Below are 16,526 nucleotides of genomic sequence, written 5' to 3'. Positions count from 1 at the left end.
TTTAATTGTTCCACCAACGGTGTGCAGACTTAAGTTGCCTTACTAGTCTCCTCTTTTAAAAAAAAGTTTGCCTCCTTGACTTGTAATTTTGGTCCTCTAAATTAATGGTATGAATCTTCTGAGGAGTGTTAACTATTCAGGTAGGTGTGATGCACTTCTCCCAATATCTCTGTAGCTGAGAGGTGAAGACATTCTCACAGGGTCTCAGAGAACAGGAGAATTGCCCTTTGAAATTGTAAACTTCTCAGGCGTTTCCACAATGTTTGCATATTGAAACATGAATATACAAATAAGGAGCAGGAGTAGGCAATTCAGCCTCTCAAGCTGCTTTCCCATTTAATGAGATTATGGCTGATCTGATGAAGTCTGAATTCCTGCCTACCACTGATAACCTTTCATCTTCTTGCTTAACAAGAATATATCTGTCTCTGCCTTCTGTTTCTATTTCCACCATCTTTTTCGGGAAGACAGTTCCAAAGACTCCTAACGTTCTGATCTCTGCCTGATCTCTCTTTTAAATAGACGACCCTGATTTTAAAGACCCCATGCTTCCAGATTCTCCCGGAAATGGAAACATCCTCTCTGTATCCACCCTGTCAAAACCCCGCAGGATGTTGTATCTTTTAATTAAGTCACTGCTTACCTTCCTAAACCTCAGAGGATATAAATCTACCTTGTCTAACCTTTCCTCATAAGACAACCCCATCATTCCAGGCATTAGTCTGGTGAACTTTCTTAGAATTGTTTCCAATGTATTTATATCCTTCCTTAAATAAAGTTATCAATATTGTGCACAGTTTTCCAAATGTCTCACCAGTGCCTTGTAAAATAGAAGCAATAATCTTCCTACTTTTGTATTCAATTTACTTTACAAGAAATGATGCATTCTATTTGCTTTCCTAATTACTTGCAGTACAGACATATTAATCTTGTGTTATTAATGCTTAAGGACACTCAAATGCTCTGCAATTTTGTGCCATTTAGGTATTATGCTGATTTTTTTTTATTTTTCCTGGCAAAAGTAGACAATTCCTCATTTTAGTGCATTATACTCAATTTTTCAGATCTTTGCCTACTCAGATAATCTATTCTTCATTTCTGACATGCATTTTCTTTTGTATGTCCAGTCTCTGAAGATCCAGAGACTGGGAAATTTGGACCAATATCTTCTCATATTGTTTGGGTTTTTTTATTTTTGTAAGTATATTGGACTATCACTTTGAGTCCGATACTAAATGGCAAATTGGTAAGATTGGAGGCGGACACCAGAGTGGCGGTTTCATTGATACCTGAAAGTGCGTACCAGAAGCAGCTGAGACACATTGCAATACAACCCACAAAGGTTGTACTAAGAACGTACAATGATGAAGTGGTACCTTTTAAGGGATTGTATCAATGTGATTATTCAGTTATACTGTCAGTCTGAGGATTTGTCCTCACATGTTAAAGGAAATTTTCCAGCTTTATTAGGAAGAATGTAATTGCAGAAAATCAAATTCAACTGCGCTGAAGTAAATTGCTTGTCAGATTCTGAGACTGATCTATCACAAATCTAAAGAAACATGCCATTGTTCTCCGAAGGAATCTGGGAGGTGTAAGAAAGAATTCTGTCAAATTGAAAATCAAGGATGAAAAATCAAGTAGAATGTTGCAAGGCTAGATCAGTCTTTTTTGCAATCAGACTATAGACTTGTGGCAGATTTAGAGAGGCTGGTCAAGATGGGAAGCCTTGAAACCATTAATGTGAGTTTTTCGGCCACATTTATCATACCAGTGATGAAGAAAAATGGATTGGTGTCCAACTGTGATGATCTTAAGGTCTGTATTAATCTGGTACTATGTGCTGAACTGTACCCTTTCTCCTTAATCAGTGACCTATATGCTGGACTAGCTGGATATCAGGCTTAACTAAGGACAATTTTACTGAAAAACTATCCCCAAATGAATGTAGATCCTGAGTCACAGAAATATTTGACAATTGTAATACATAAATGATTAAACAGTTACAAGAGATTTGCATTTTGATTCACATCTGCATCTGAGTTATTCCAATATGTCATGGATTAGATTTTAAATGGAGTGTAAGAAGCCCAATGTTCCCTAGGCAATAGTTTACTCAGAAGGAGAATCGAGAAAAGAGCATCTCCACAATTTAGATGCTACTCTGCAGAGACTTGAAGGTTATGGCCAAAGAGTGAGGAAAGTCATAGATTATTGTAAATATTGTAAATGTCTTCATTGGGAATAATGTTGTGTATTTGTGTAAGTATGTTGAATAGTCACTTTGAGTCTGATCGTGTGACATGATGTGCCAGTTTAGAGGTAAACAGCTAAGTGTAACTCTTCAATAAAGTTTCTGCACTTATTAAACATTCCAGCTTCTTATCCTTCATGAAACGCCACAGTTATGTCATATAACTTTGTTCTATAGTGCTGCAATGAATTGTCTTGAGATATTTTAGGATGTTCAATGAACTACAGTTAAAAATCACACAACACCAGATTATGGTCCAACAGGTTTACTTGGAAGTACAAACTTTCAGAGCGCTGCTCCTGACAAAGGAGCAGTGCTCTGAAGGCTTGTATTTCCAAATAAACCTGTTGGACCGTAACCTGGTATTGTGATTTTATAATTTGGCCAACACTGGCACCTTCACACAATGAACTACAGTCATTCCTCTGTATCCTTGAGGGTTCATTTCCTGAGAACCCCCACAAATTATGAAATTCACAAGTGCAGAGCTCATTAGAAAGAGGTTAAAATCATTGAAAATATAGTGGATGTGTAGTTTTTGCTTGTGGATGTTGATATTTGATTTTTTTTGGTGCGGATTGGCAAATCCGTGATTTCGGGGATACAGAGGATTTACTGTGTATTAAATCACCTTTTTTATTAATTAAACCAAAAGAAGTTCTACTGCCTTCTATCTTTCCACTTTGTTGCAAATTTTGAGACCAAGATATTTGATGCCTTTGTCATGTAAACAAGTTTTACACGACTTGGGAAAGAAAGGATTACTGCATGTGATGCTTTTGATTCAGAGTTCTGCAAATGTAACATATTCATTTATGTGATGTCTCACCACCTTCTCATCATTGTAGAAGATGCTTACTACAGTGCATATTAATGTATCACAATCTGTGATATAATTTTATTGTGTTTATCCTTATTGATTGAAAATGGGAAGTACAATGGTCATTAATAGAAATATAGAAGGTAGGAGCAGACAGTTTGGCACCTGCTGTGCCATTCAGTATGATCGTGGCCACTATTTTGTGCTATAATCTAGTTTAATGTGGAATATTCAGTTTCAATGGTTATAAAATCAAACAGTGTCAAAAACAGTTTAAACTGATTTCCTTGCCATAGGAGTATAAAATTAATGTAGTATAAGGTATGATTATATTATTCATATGATAAATTTCAGATACAGTGGCCAACCATTGAGTGTGTTTACAGTTCTCCCTTATCTGTTTGTTACATTGTGTATGACATTAAGCCACTAAGTTAATTATGTTGCTCTTAGGTTTCAATCTCGCCCTCTCTTACATCATACATCTTATGAATGGAGAAGTTAAGACTTCAGAGTGTTAAAATGGACTCAAGCTCATCTTTTTGCTTTTGTTCCAGAATGTGGATGTGACTTAGCCGAGGGTGGATTTTTTGTGAGGCAAGAGGAATACATCTGTACTTCTGACTATCAGAGGCTGTATGGAACACGCTGCTTCAGCTGTAATGAATTTATAGAAGGTGAAGTGGTTTCAGCTCTGGGAAAAACTTACCATCCGAAGTGTTTTGTTTGTGCTGTTTGCAGGTAAGTAAATTATATATTTTTTCAGAATGATAGTAATGTAAGAGCCAAAAAGGAACAGGGCTTAAAAATGTGTTGCTGGAAAAGCGCAGCAGGTCAGGCAGCATCAAAGGAATAGGAGAATCGACGTTTCGGGCATAAACCCTCTTTCAGGAATGAGGAGGATGTGCCAAGCAGGCTAAGATAAAAGGTAGGGAGTCGGGACTTGGGGGAGGGGCGTTGGGAATACGATAGGTGGAAGGAGGTTAAGGTGAGGGTTATAGGCTGGAGAGGGGGTGGGGGCGGAGAGGTCGGGACGAAGATTGCAGGTCAGGAAGGTGGTGCTGAGTGTGAGGGTTGGGGCTGAGAAAGGCTGGGGGGGGAGGGGAATTGAGAAAGCTGGAGAAATCTGCATTCATCCTTTGTGGTTGGAGGGTTCCTAGGCGGAAGATGAGGCGCTCTTCCTCCAGACGTCGTGTTGCTATGGTCTGGCGATGGAGGAGGCTAAGGACCGGCATGTCCTTGGCGGAGTGGGAGGGGGAGTTAAAGTGTTCAGCCACAGGGCGGTTTGGTTGGTTGGTGCGGGTATCCCAGAGGTGTTCTCTAAAACGTTCCGCCAGTAGGCAGCCTGTATCCCCAATGTAGAGGAGGCCACATCGGGTGCAGTGGATGCAGTAAATGATGTGTGTGGAGGTGCAGGTGAATTTCTGATGGATATGGAAGGATCCCTTGGGGCCTTGGAGGGAAGTGAGGGGGGAGGTGTGGGCACAAGTTTTGCATTTCTTGAGGTTGCAGGGAAAGGTTACATTGGGGAGACAGGCCGCCTACTGGCGGAATGTTTCAGAGAACACCTCTGGGACACCTGCACCAACCAACCGAACCGCCCCGTGGCTGAACACTTTAACTCCCCCTCCCACTCCGCCAAGGACATGCAGGTCCTTGGCCCCCTCCATCGCCAGACCATGGCAACACGACACCTGGAGGAAGAGCGCCTCATCTTCCGCCTAGGAACCCTCCAACCACATGGGATGAATGCAGATTTCTCCAGCTTTCTCATTTCCCCTCACCCCACCTTTTCTCAGTCCCAACCCTCAGACTTAGCACCGCCTTCTTGACCTGCAATCTCCTTCCTGACCCCTCCGGCCTATCACCCTCACCTTAACCTCCTTCCACCTATTGTATTCCCAATGCCCCTCCCCCATGTCCCTCCTCCCTACCTTTTATCTGAGCCTGCTTGGCACACCCTCCTCATTCCTGAAGAAGTGCTTATGCCCGAAATGTCGATTCTCCTGATCCTTTGCTGCCTGACCTGCTGCGCTTTTCCAGCAATGCATTTTTAAGCTCTGATCTCCAGCATCTGCAGTCCTGACTTTCTCCTAAAAAGGAACAGGGTCAGTTTCTAATTATTAAAGCCCCATAAAACAGTTGAATGGTACAACTTAGCATATGTATTGAGCTACACTCATCCAGCATCTCTGCTAGTAATCTTACAGATGTTTGTGGAGACAAGGAAGGTTGTACAATTTTACAGCATTTGGGGGTAGGAACAAATCTGGGATCATCTAACCTTAACTAAAGTCCACATGAGCACATTTGTGACTTTACTACCTGGAACCCTTCTACTCCACAGTTACCTAAAACTCCGATCAATCCTAAACTGGGCCAGTACCTCACAAAAACAAATCTGGTTAAATTGGCCCAGCAGAACAATAAAATGGAAAAAGAAATTCAAAAACTGAGAGTGCTCCTGGTATTTAACATCAGGCAGAGCTGCATGTTGGCTTTATGTTTAACAGCTGCCCAAAACTTAAATATTAACGATTCTAATATCTTGATTACACATAGTGGATAACTTTAGAAAGGCATTAAGTAATCAAAATTGTACTTTAATGAGTATAGGGTAAAGTAATCAAGCAAGGGCCTGAATTGAGATCCCATTGGTACAAATGGTCTGATTCGCTACTTTTACAACCACAAGCTGGATGGCCAGGATGGTGGAGATTAAAGGACAGTATCACTAAAATTGGCTACTTTGGGCTAGGCCATGAGCGAAAGCTGGGAACTATATTTAGAATTAAATTAGTTTTTTTTTATATAAAGGTGTAATAACAGCAGTAAAACAACACCTTGTAAGTTAGTACTGTTAGCTACATTTGAACTTTGAGCACCCTAAGGGTTACGTCAGCAGAAATGACTGGCGAGGAACCTTGTACACCATAAAGCCTGTATGAGGCATAGGAAGAGTATAAATGCATTCATGTGTATAGGTTTGAGGAAGACCTATGATGGACAGTTTCTGTTTGTTCAACAAGAATGAAACATAAGCAATGTATATGTACCCAGGGCTATAAAGGTTGAAGGGTTCATGTGGGACAGAATCAGGAAGAGTCAGATTGAATATCACATAGAATTCTGTTCAGTCAAAGCCTGACATGCTTTCAGGTTGTTTGAACAAACACAAAGTTAATGAGCATACCTGCGTCCTCCTCTGGCCTGTGCAGGAGTTTATCCACAACAGCCAAATGGTAGAAGTGGTCTTGCTGGATGTACCTGTCTATCATTCACTAAACCCTGAAGAAGACCGCAGGCACAGAAACACTAACCAAATCTTTTCCCCTATTCCTGGTCCTAGCCTAGCTTCCATTGGACATGTGCAAATTATAATGTTGAAGGCTGCCAGAACAACACAACTACAATCTTTTAATTGTTACAGTATGGTCTTGAAATCTTAGATTTGCACTAATGTTTAACACAATATGCATTTGCTTTAACGATATTGCATCTGTATATACAGTTAGTTTTAATTCAGAAAAGATATAAATTCATGAAAATTTACCCAGACTTCACACAAATTTTTATAGATATCCTATTGCATGTTCGTGGTATATAAAAGTAAATATCACAAATTAGCTGGTAATGCAAGGGAATATTTTGGAGTGTTACTCAAGGTCATATATTCTTTTGTGTCTCATTGATTTTGGTGTTTTACCATTCTTGTTTATGTCACATTAAGAATTAAGATAGTTTACATCATAAATATGTCAGACTTTATATCAAGGCATAGATATGTCACTGAAAAATAAATAAATATAGTTAATAGTCAATAATAGGTCATGTCTAATTATCATCAAACAATGATAACAAATCTATAATCTTCTGTTAGTTGTCTGTCTCATTTGATTCACTGTTTAGAATTTATTTTGTTGTGTTTTTTGTGGTTGCTAAGCAACGTTCTAGCTCCTGAAATGTTGTAATAATGTACACAAAGCTGAGAGCTCGAAACTCTGCATTGGAGCTGGTCATGTTAGTCATTTTTCTTATCATGATTTTTATGCAAATTTTTGTGTTTGTCGTAGTGATGGTCTGAGAAGAAAATGTAAGAGGTTGCTTTCTCATAGTGATCATCAGTAGAAGAAGTCTGAAATCAGGTTAGAGGTGAAATGTTGTTCCTGGCTCTGGATACTTCCTATAAGCACCAGTATTCATGAGATACTTGTCAATTGTGCCTGGGCTTTAAAAGCGGCACCAGTAATTTCATGAGGTCCAGCCACTGGTGAAAACCATTTCTGGGGCAAGAGGAAAGTTAGGACAAGCAGAGTGCCATAAGAATACAGCTGATGAGTTGAATTTCAGAGACTAGCATCAGAAGACTCAATGGGGCTCATGGAGAGCAACTCTCCAAGAAAGTCACTGAAACTGACACTTGGCTGATTTCAGCCCCATACTTTTTCAAAAGCAAAAAAAAAGTGGGTGCTGAGAAACCTACATAACAAGTGGAAATTCTGGAAATTCTCAGCAGGTCAGGCAGCTTCTCATAAAAGATTATTGACCCAAAACATTAACTCCATTACTTCTCCACTAGATGCTGCCTGAACAGTTATGTATTTGAAAAATGTAGAATGTAGAAAAGTACAGCACAGAACAGGCCCTTTGGCCCACGATGTTGTGCTGAGGTTTAATCTTAATGTAAAATATAGTAACTTAACCTACGCGCCCCTCAACTCACTGCTATTCATGTGCATGTCCAGCAGTCGCTTAAATATCTCCAATGACTCTGCTTCCACCACCACAGCTGGCAACGCATTCCATCCATTCGTAACTCTCTGCGTAAAGAACCTACCTCTGATGTCTCCTTTATACCTTCCTCCTAATATCTTCAAACTATAACTCCTTGTACCAGTCAATCCTGCCCTGGGCAAAAGTCTCTGTGCCACTCATTATTTTGTATACCTCGATCAGGTCTCCTCTCTTCCTCCTCCTCCTCCCCCTCCTCCTCCTCCTCCTCACCCTCCTCGCCCTCCTCCTCCTCCTCACCCTCCTCCTCCTCCTCACCCTCCTCCTCCTCACCCTCCTCCTCCTCACCCTCCTCCTCCTCACCCTCCTCACCCTCCTCCTCCTCACCCTCCTCCTCCTCACCCTCCTCCTCCTCACCCTCCTCACCCTCCTCACCCTCCTCACCCTCCTCCTCCTCACCCTCCTCCTCCTCACCCTCCTCACCCTCCTCCTCCTCCTCCTCACCCTCCTCCTCCTCCTCCTCACCCTCCTCCTCCTCCTCCTCCTCACCCTCCTCCTCCTCACCCTCCTCCTCCTCACCCTCCTCCTCCTCACCCTCCTCCTCCTCACCCTCCTCCTCCTCCTCCTCCTCCTCACCCTCCTCCTCCTCCTCCGGTAAAAGTCCGAGCTTATTCACCCTGTCTTCATAAGGCAGGCCCTCCAGTCCAGGCAGCATCCTGATGAACTTTCTTTGCACCCTCTCCAAAGCTTCTGTATATTCCCTATAGTAGGGCGACCAGAACCGGACACAATATTCTAAGTGTGGTCTCACCAGGGACTTGTAGAGCTGCAGCAAAACCTCGATCGCCCTGTTAATGAAAGCCAAAGCACCTTATGTTTTCTCGATAACCCTATCCACTTGAGTGGCAACTTTGAGGGATCTATGTACTTGCACACCCAGATCCCTCTGTTCCTCCACACTGCCAAGAATCCTGTCTTTAATCCTATAATCAGCATTCAAGTTCGACCTTTCAAAATGCATCACTTTTCATTTATCCAGGTCGAACTCCATCTGCCATTTCTCAGCCCAGCTCTGCATCCTGTCTATGTCATGCTGCAGCCTGCAGTAGCCCTCTATAGTATCTCCAACCTTTGTGTCATCTGCAAATTTACTAACCCACCCCTCAATCTCCTCATCCAAGTCACTTATAAAAACTATAAAGAGCAGAAGCCCAAGAACAGAGCCCTGCGGGACTCCACTCAACATGACCTCCAGGCAGAATACTTTCCATCTACAACCACTCTATGCCTTTTGTCAGCCAACCAATTCTGAATCCAGATAGCCAAATCTCCCTGTATCCCATACTTCCTGACTTTATGAATGAGCCGACAATGGTGAACCTTATCAAATGCCTTGCTGAAGTCCATATACCCCATTTCCACTGCTCGACCTTCGTTGATCTGTCTCGTCACCTCCTCAAAGAACTCCATAAGATTTGTGAGGCATAACCTGCCCCTCACATAGCCATGCTGACTGCCTTTAATCACACCATACTTTGCTAAATAGTCATAAATCCTATCCCTCAGAATTCTTTCCAAAACTTTGCTGACCACAGATGTAAGACGGACTGGTCTGTAATTGCCAAGGATTTCCCTATTACCCTTCTTGAAAAGAGGAACAACATTCACCTCCTTCCAATCCTCCGGTACGACTCCCGTGAAGAGTAAGGGGGCAAATGTCCTCACCAGCGGCTTAGCAACCTCCTTTCTTGCATCCCGGAGCAGCCTAGGATAAATCTGGACTGGCCCTGAGGATTTATCAATCTGAATATTTTCCAACGTTTCCAGCACATCAACTTCATCAATCTTGATCCGGTCAAGGCTGTATCCCAGCTCCTCAAAGTTTTCATTTACAGCAAGTTCCCTTTACTTGGTGAAAACCAAAGCAAAACACTCATTTAGGGCTTCCCCTATCTGCTCAGACTCCACGCACAAGTTCCCTCTGCTATCCCTGATCAGCCCTACCTTCTCCCTGATCATTCTCTTATTCCCCATGTATGAGTAAAATGCCTTTGGGTTCACCCTAATCCTCCTTGCCAAGCCTTTTTCGTGCCCCCCCCTGGCTCTCCGCAGTCCATTTCTGAGTTCCTTTCAGGCTGCAGGCTGCAGCATGATATAGACAGGATGCAGAGCTTGTAATCCTCTAAAGCTGTGCTAGATCCTTGCTGGCTCCACCTTACGTAAGCTGCCTTCTTCCTTTTGACGAGAAGTTCCTCTGTTCTTGTCATTCAAGGTTCCTTAATCTTACTCCTTCTTTCTTATCTCAGAGGAACAAATTTGTGCATCACTCGCAACAACTGCTCCTTAAATAGTCTCCACATATCTACTGTGCCCTTTCTGTGGAACAGTTGCTCCCAGTCTGTACTTCCCAACTCCAGTCTGATAGTGTCATAATTTGTTTTTCCCTAATTTTCTATTTCATTATCATATTTGTTATCTGCTTCAGATACTACTTTAAGTACAGCCTTGGCAGTAAATTAATATTGGCAACAACTTGTTATTATATTTCAACTCCATGCCCCACACACGCTGAGAGATGAGTTGGCATGTGCCACTTTAGATTGCCTCATTGAGAGTTTTGAACATTTAAGGAACCAAGGTGAAGGGCCAAGTCTTATACTTACACTAGCAAGTTACAAACATTACAGAAGAAATTAATTAGGAGGCACTAAAATTAGATTTTAAAAATATGTAGATTGTAGATTGCCATACCACTGAATAAAGTGACGTAGTTTCACTAACTTAAGATTCTGGGAATTAGAGAGTTCAAGTGTAAGAATTGAATAATAGAATATCATTCTTCTCTGGCTGTTTATCTGGTACAAGAGGGATAATATTAATTCTATATTAGCCTGAACAGAGAAAGTCAGGCCAAATCTGGTAATGTCAGCTGAGGTGGCATTATTCCAGAGGTGGCTAAGGAAGAATTTAGTAGGAAATAGGTTAGGCCCGATTGTGTTGAAAATATCTTGCTCTAGCGATCTACAAGCCAATCGTGGGTCCACCTCTAAATTCTAGCCAGTTTCCAATCTTTGGCATATGGACTGAAAACCTGAGGTAGCCTGGGAAATTTGTCTGACGTGCTTTTTGAAAAGAGAATGGGTAGACAACTTAGCCACTGCCCCAAACACAACTTCTCATAAAAGTGGCATTCAAGCAACATTGTGGTTAATCCCACTTTCTAGTTTTCTGGTTGAAGATCGACTGCACTTGCATAAAGCCGGATTGTAATTTCAGATCTGTATAACTTTACAGCATAGGAAAAAAACTTAACTACATTCTCTTAGAATTATCTGCTTAGTTCAATTCTCCTATTATTTTCCCATGCCCTTTTAAGTTTTTCCTTTCCAAACCTTTATCCATTTCTCTGAAAGTCTGTTTTAGATTTTATGCCCAATTGGGTGTCACTGATGTAATGCTCTGTCTGTACCCTAAAATGTTTTTCATATAAAAACAAATTCTCCAAATTCCTCCATTGATTTTTCTTGGTAATCTTACATTGGTGCCATTCTGTTTATTGGCTCTCAGAGGAGCGAAAACAGTCTTTCCATATTTAGTTTGTAACATCCCTTTATTTTGAACATCTTTATGAGCTTTTTTTTAGTCTTACATTTTTGATTAGTGCCTGGTTTCTCTGGACTCTTCTCTTATTTAAAGACTTGCAATAGGTCATGTCTACATGCGCAGGAAGAGTTTCTGCAGTGCTTTTGCCAAAACTACACTGGATGGTAATGGGACCTCCTTCAAGGAAGAAGTTTCCACTTCATGTGTTCTTGATATGTCGTATGTATTGTGCAGATTATTATTAGAAGGAGGTAATTTTAACTTGTGGCAGCTTGATGCCTCAATATGTTGATACATTTATATAAACTCTAAAGATTTGGACATCTTTTGTCAAGCTAAGTTCCAATATTGCACCCTTGTCTGATTGGAGAATCAGACACAGAAGACTTGATTTATGACACTCCCAATATCCAAGTTTAATGTCCAGATTTAAAACCAGTCATCTTGAACATTGAGCAACTGGACGCAATTGCCTCCATCCTTAACCGTGTGGTAATGTGCATGTGAAATGAACTGGTGCAAAATCTACCTCCTTGATGGTGTGAAGATTTGCCTGTCCAAATAAAATGTAACTGGTAATGTTAACTAGGAGTGAGGAGGTCTTCTGGACTGGCTTAAGATTTCCTAAGCAGGTTGTAGAGGAATTTTTCTGTTTTTTGTAATCCTAATTGATGCAAGTTTTATTGTTATCCCTTTAAGAGATTGCCTGGCTTGCAGGTATGGTGCAGTGTGTATTCTGAGATGCACATGATATTGTGTCTTCCAAGGTTCAACTGGCTGAGGATAGACAGTATTGATGACTGTTAGTAACTCCAAACTAGTCTCTAGCAGCTGTAGTTATTTTGGCAGGTGTGCCTTTCCTGGAACTGATAGGTAATTTTGTTTCTTGTTGTTTGTCAAGTTACAATACTGAAATATTTGACTAATACTCAAAATGGGCATTAGTTTAGCCATCACTCCACCTGTCCATTCATGCTTCTAAAAGAGGGTGAGCAAAATTTGTACTTTTATTTTACTTATAAAAAAGCTGCCAGTGAACTGTATACAATAAACACCCAGCAGGTTGGATTTGAGAATGGGAAGGGTAGCAATATCAGAGTGACTTGAATGGGCTTGTAGCTGGCTAGAGTTCATTAGGGTTATGGTTGGTTCCATGTCTGGGTGGTAAGGCAGATTGGCGGGTACCCTAAACTATGAGGTTGCAGATTATGATGGAATCCAATTGTGCTGGTGCTGATGCCGATGCTACTCCATAATGTCTCAGACACCCAGTTTTGAGTTACTGGATCGATCCTTAGTCTCTCTCATTTAACAGAGTGAGAGTGCCATGCAAAACAAATGATGTTCTCTTTGCTAAGACATGGCTTTACCTCCTTAACAATTATAGTGTTTACTGCTCCTGCCACTGCCATGGATAGATGCATCTGTGACAGGCATGTTTATGAGAACAAAATATACTGTGTAATTTCTTTTTTCAACGTTTGTTCGTGGGATGTGGGTATTGTTGGCTAGACCAGCACTTGACCATCTGAATTGCTCTAGAGAAGTTGGTACTGAATTGCCTTCTTGAACTACTGAAGTTCTGGAGCCTGGGGGTACCCATAGTGCTGTTATGAAGAAACTCTCTGGATTTTGACCAGTGACTGTGAAGAATTGTGTTGTAGATTCAAGTCAGGATGTGAGACTTGGAGGGGAACTTGCAGGTGATAGCATTGACTTGTTTCTGCTGCTTTTTCCTTCTATTTAGTAGATGGTGAGATTTGGAAATAGTTGTTGGAAGAATCTTGGTGAATTCCTGCAGTGCATCTTGTAGATGGGATACTACCATGGTGGTGAACGGAGTGAATGTTAAAGGTGGTATATAGAGTTAAACTCAAGTAGGCTGCTTTGCTCTGGATGGTTTTGAGCATCTAGAGTGTTGTTGGGAGCTACACCAATCAGGCAAGTGGGTAGTATTCAATCCCAGAGTTTTCAGTTGGCTGGATAGCAGGTATGTAATGGATAGCAGAGTAATGTCAACAGCAAGGACTCAATCACCACATTGGTTGAGGTTACCATGAAGAGCTCTCCTACTCAACCTATCACCTCAGATGTGATGACCCTCAGATTACAGTGTGAAACAAATAGTAGTGTTTTAATGGAAGAGCAACCCTATGGTCTGGTAGAACAATGGCAACTTTACCTTTTACCTTTTACAAAATTACGAGAAATACATTTACTGTGGTTTTCCAAAAGCAATATACAGTGGATTCTGGGAATCTGAAATAAAAAGTAGTGGTTCTGGTAATATTCCCGATCATGGATGATATAGAGAAGTACTAATTCGTCAGCTAAGTGAGGTAGGTAGGCATCAATTGGAGGTTTTTTTTTGCTATGTTCAATCTAAAACAGTGAGACATCTCTTAATGCTGAGCCAATGTGACCACATTCCACCCCTGCTCTCCTCTACCTTGCTCTCCTCTATTATACCACAATCTTTAGTAGGTTCATCAGTAAGAAAAATCTGTATTTATATTCTTTTTAGCGCAATGAACTGCCCTCACGGCACTTCAAGTGAGTGTTAGGGGAAAAAAAAACTGACAACAGGCTACCAAATTAAATTTTCAAACAGAAGTGTTAATTGGCTTTAAGAATTGACTAAGGGAGGACACAGTGAGAGAGAGGAAATGAATTTCAGAACTTAGGCCCAAAACAGCTGAAAGCACAGAAGGCTGTAAGGGAGTGGTAAAAATCAGGGATGTGTAAGAGATCAGAATGAGAAAACAAAGGGATCTTGGAGGCTGAGGGAAATTACTGAGATAGGGGGAGGGCGAGGCTATTTATAAACAAGACTAATAATTGCAAAATTGATTGATTTTTTTTGGTTGTATTAACAGAGTTAGTACAAATTCAAGAAGCCTTTCTGATACTTTACTACCATTGGCATATCACTTGAGAGTTATAGAAGGACCAGAAAAATTAAAGACCATTCAGCTTATCATGATTGGGCTGATTCTTTCCAAGATCGATCCAATTTACTCTCATTCCCATGCTCTATCTCGGTTGTGTGCAACTGTTTCCTATCCAACCATTTACATAATTCCGTTGAATTCAGATTATAACCTGCTGCACAAGGGAACCCTTGGTAACTATAGTTTCACGTATACACAGACAGCATTGAGTTCTACCCCACTACCTTTCACCAATGGACATCATGCATATGTGAAACAGGAGTAGAGAGCGTGGTGCTGGAAAATCCTGATGAATGGCTTATGCCTGAAATGTTGATTCTCTTACTCCTCAAATGCTGCCTGACCTGCTGTGCTTTTCCAGTAACACACTCTCAATTCTGATCTGTAGCATCTGCGGTCCTCACTTTCTCCATGTGTGAAACAGGAGTGGATCGTGGTGAAATCCTGCGGACCTCCAGAACTAGCAATGAGAGAATGGGAGGAGAAAAAGTTGCAAGAGGTTTTCTGGCTATGTCTAAATAAATGAAAAACAAGAAGACGAGCTGTCCCATTCACTTGAACCAAAGTGTTAGATGAGGATGGTGTGGTCAACCATATGAAAGTTTGTGTAGAGCTATCTCTTTTGAACCAATGTCTTTCTAGTGTCAAACAGCTAGTCCAACATCCAGTGCTGAATTATACAAATTTTCATCCGATGGATCACTGAAACAGTTGACACTATTGTTTCCAGCTTACATTCAACTTCATTCTCTAGCCACTGGTTCCATATGAAGCTGAACCTGATTCTGGAAATTCTTGGCATTCTATTTGACGAAGAGCTGAACTCTGGCCTTCATATCCCCCATTCTGAAAAAACTGCCTATCTGCTTCTTTGTGATGCCTCTTATTTCAGTCTATCTACTGCACAAACTTGTGTTATGCATACTCTACCTCCAGACATGATATTTCAATACTTCCCCTAACTGCCCTGCCATTGCCCCAAACTCCATTAATTCAAGCTCAACCAAACTTCTGCCTGTATTCTAACTTGCATGAAGTACTCCACACTTGTGGAGGAAATGGACAGAGTCCCTCACACCTGTAAACAGTTTGGTTTAGCCATCAGTGTCAGGAATTCAAATATCATAGTCCTTAAGAGTAAGGTACAGGGACAGGTCATTCCTTTGATCAAAAAATGTATCTAATTCAGCCTTCAATATATTCTATGACCCAACCTTGAATAACCTGTAGGGACAGAATGACAGAGAATAATAACCATCTCAGAGAAATGAATTCTCCCCATCTCAGTTTTAAATGGAAGACCCATTTTTTAACCCCTCTGTTCCCTACCTCTCAACACTGACAAGTGGGACTATCTCCTGAGCATTCATCCTGACTAGTCCCCTCAGGATCTTGCATATTTCTGTGAGAAAATTTTGTAATCTTCAGTAGATATTGGTCCAGTCTGTTCATTGCTTTCCTTAGAAGGTAGTTCCTTCACCCTAGAAATCCGTGAATGGCTTTCAATGGTACATGTCCTTTCATAAATGATGATACCAAACTGTATGCCATACTCCAGATACAACCTAATTAAGGCCTTGTATACCATACCCCAGATGCAACCTAATTAAGGTCTTGTACATTTACGGCAATGCTTTGCTACTTAGTTTCAATTCCTCTTGCAATAAAGACTGACATTCTATTTGTATCCCTAATTAATTTACCTGCACCTGCATACTAACCTTATGTGATTCATATTCCAGGACACTCAGATCCACCTGTATGGAGTTTTGCAGTCTTTCTTCATTCAAATAATAAACTGATTTTCTTTTTTAGATCAATTTTTAGTTATTCAGGAGATGTGGGTTTCATAGGCTGGGCCAGCATTTATTGTCCATCCCTACTTGCTCTTCTACTTGTCGTATCTGTTTCTGGCTAGCTTTATTTCATACTCTCCTTGTTTTTTTTCTTATGATGTTCTTAGCCATTCTTTACTCATTTTTCATAATCTGAACAACTTTCTCTGCCCCAGAATTGACAACCATGTCTTCAGCCATCCAATCCCTAAGCTAAGGAATTCCTTTCCCAAACACTCTGCCTATTTACTGCTGTACCTTCTCTTCCTTTAAAACACTAAAGTTGTACCTATTTGACCAAGGTTTTTGTCATCTAAAATCTCCAACTTTGA

General features: G+C 40.9%; 1 protein-coding gene across 1 annotated transcript in view; it reads left to right on the top strand.

Annotated features, from left to right (window-relative positions):
• Positions 1 to 16,526, top strand: part of ablim2 (actin binding LIM protein family, member 2) — a 407,210-nt gene that overhangs the window by 129,338 nt on the left and 261,346 nt on the right. The window contains exon 3 of the mRNA XM_072577791.1: positions 3,632 to 3,815. Within this exon, the coding sequence (XP_072433892.1) occupies positions 3,632 to 3,815 (184 nt within the window). The remainder of the gene's footprint in view (positions 1 to 3,631; positions 3,816 to 16,526) is intronic.

The sequence above is a fragment of the Chiloscyllium punctatum genome, chromosome 1 (assembly GCF_047496795.1).
Source record: "Chiloscyllium punctatum isolate Juve2018m chromosome 1, sChiPun1.3, whole genome shotgun sequence".
Lineage (NCBI taxonomy): Eukaryota > Metazoa > Chordata > Chondrichthyes > Orectolobiformes > Hemiscylliidae > Chiloscyllium > Chiloscyllium punctatum.
This window is presented reverse-complemented; position numbering and strand designations above follow the sequence as displayed.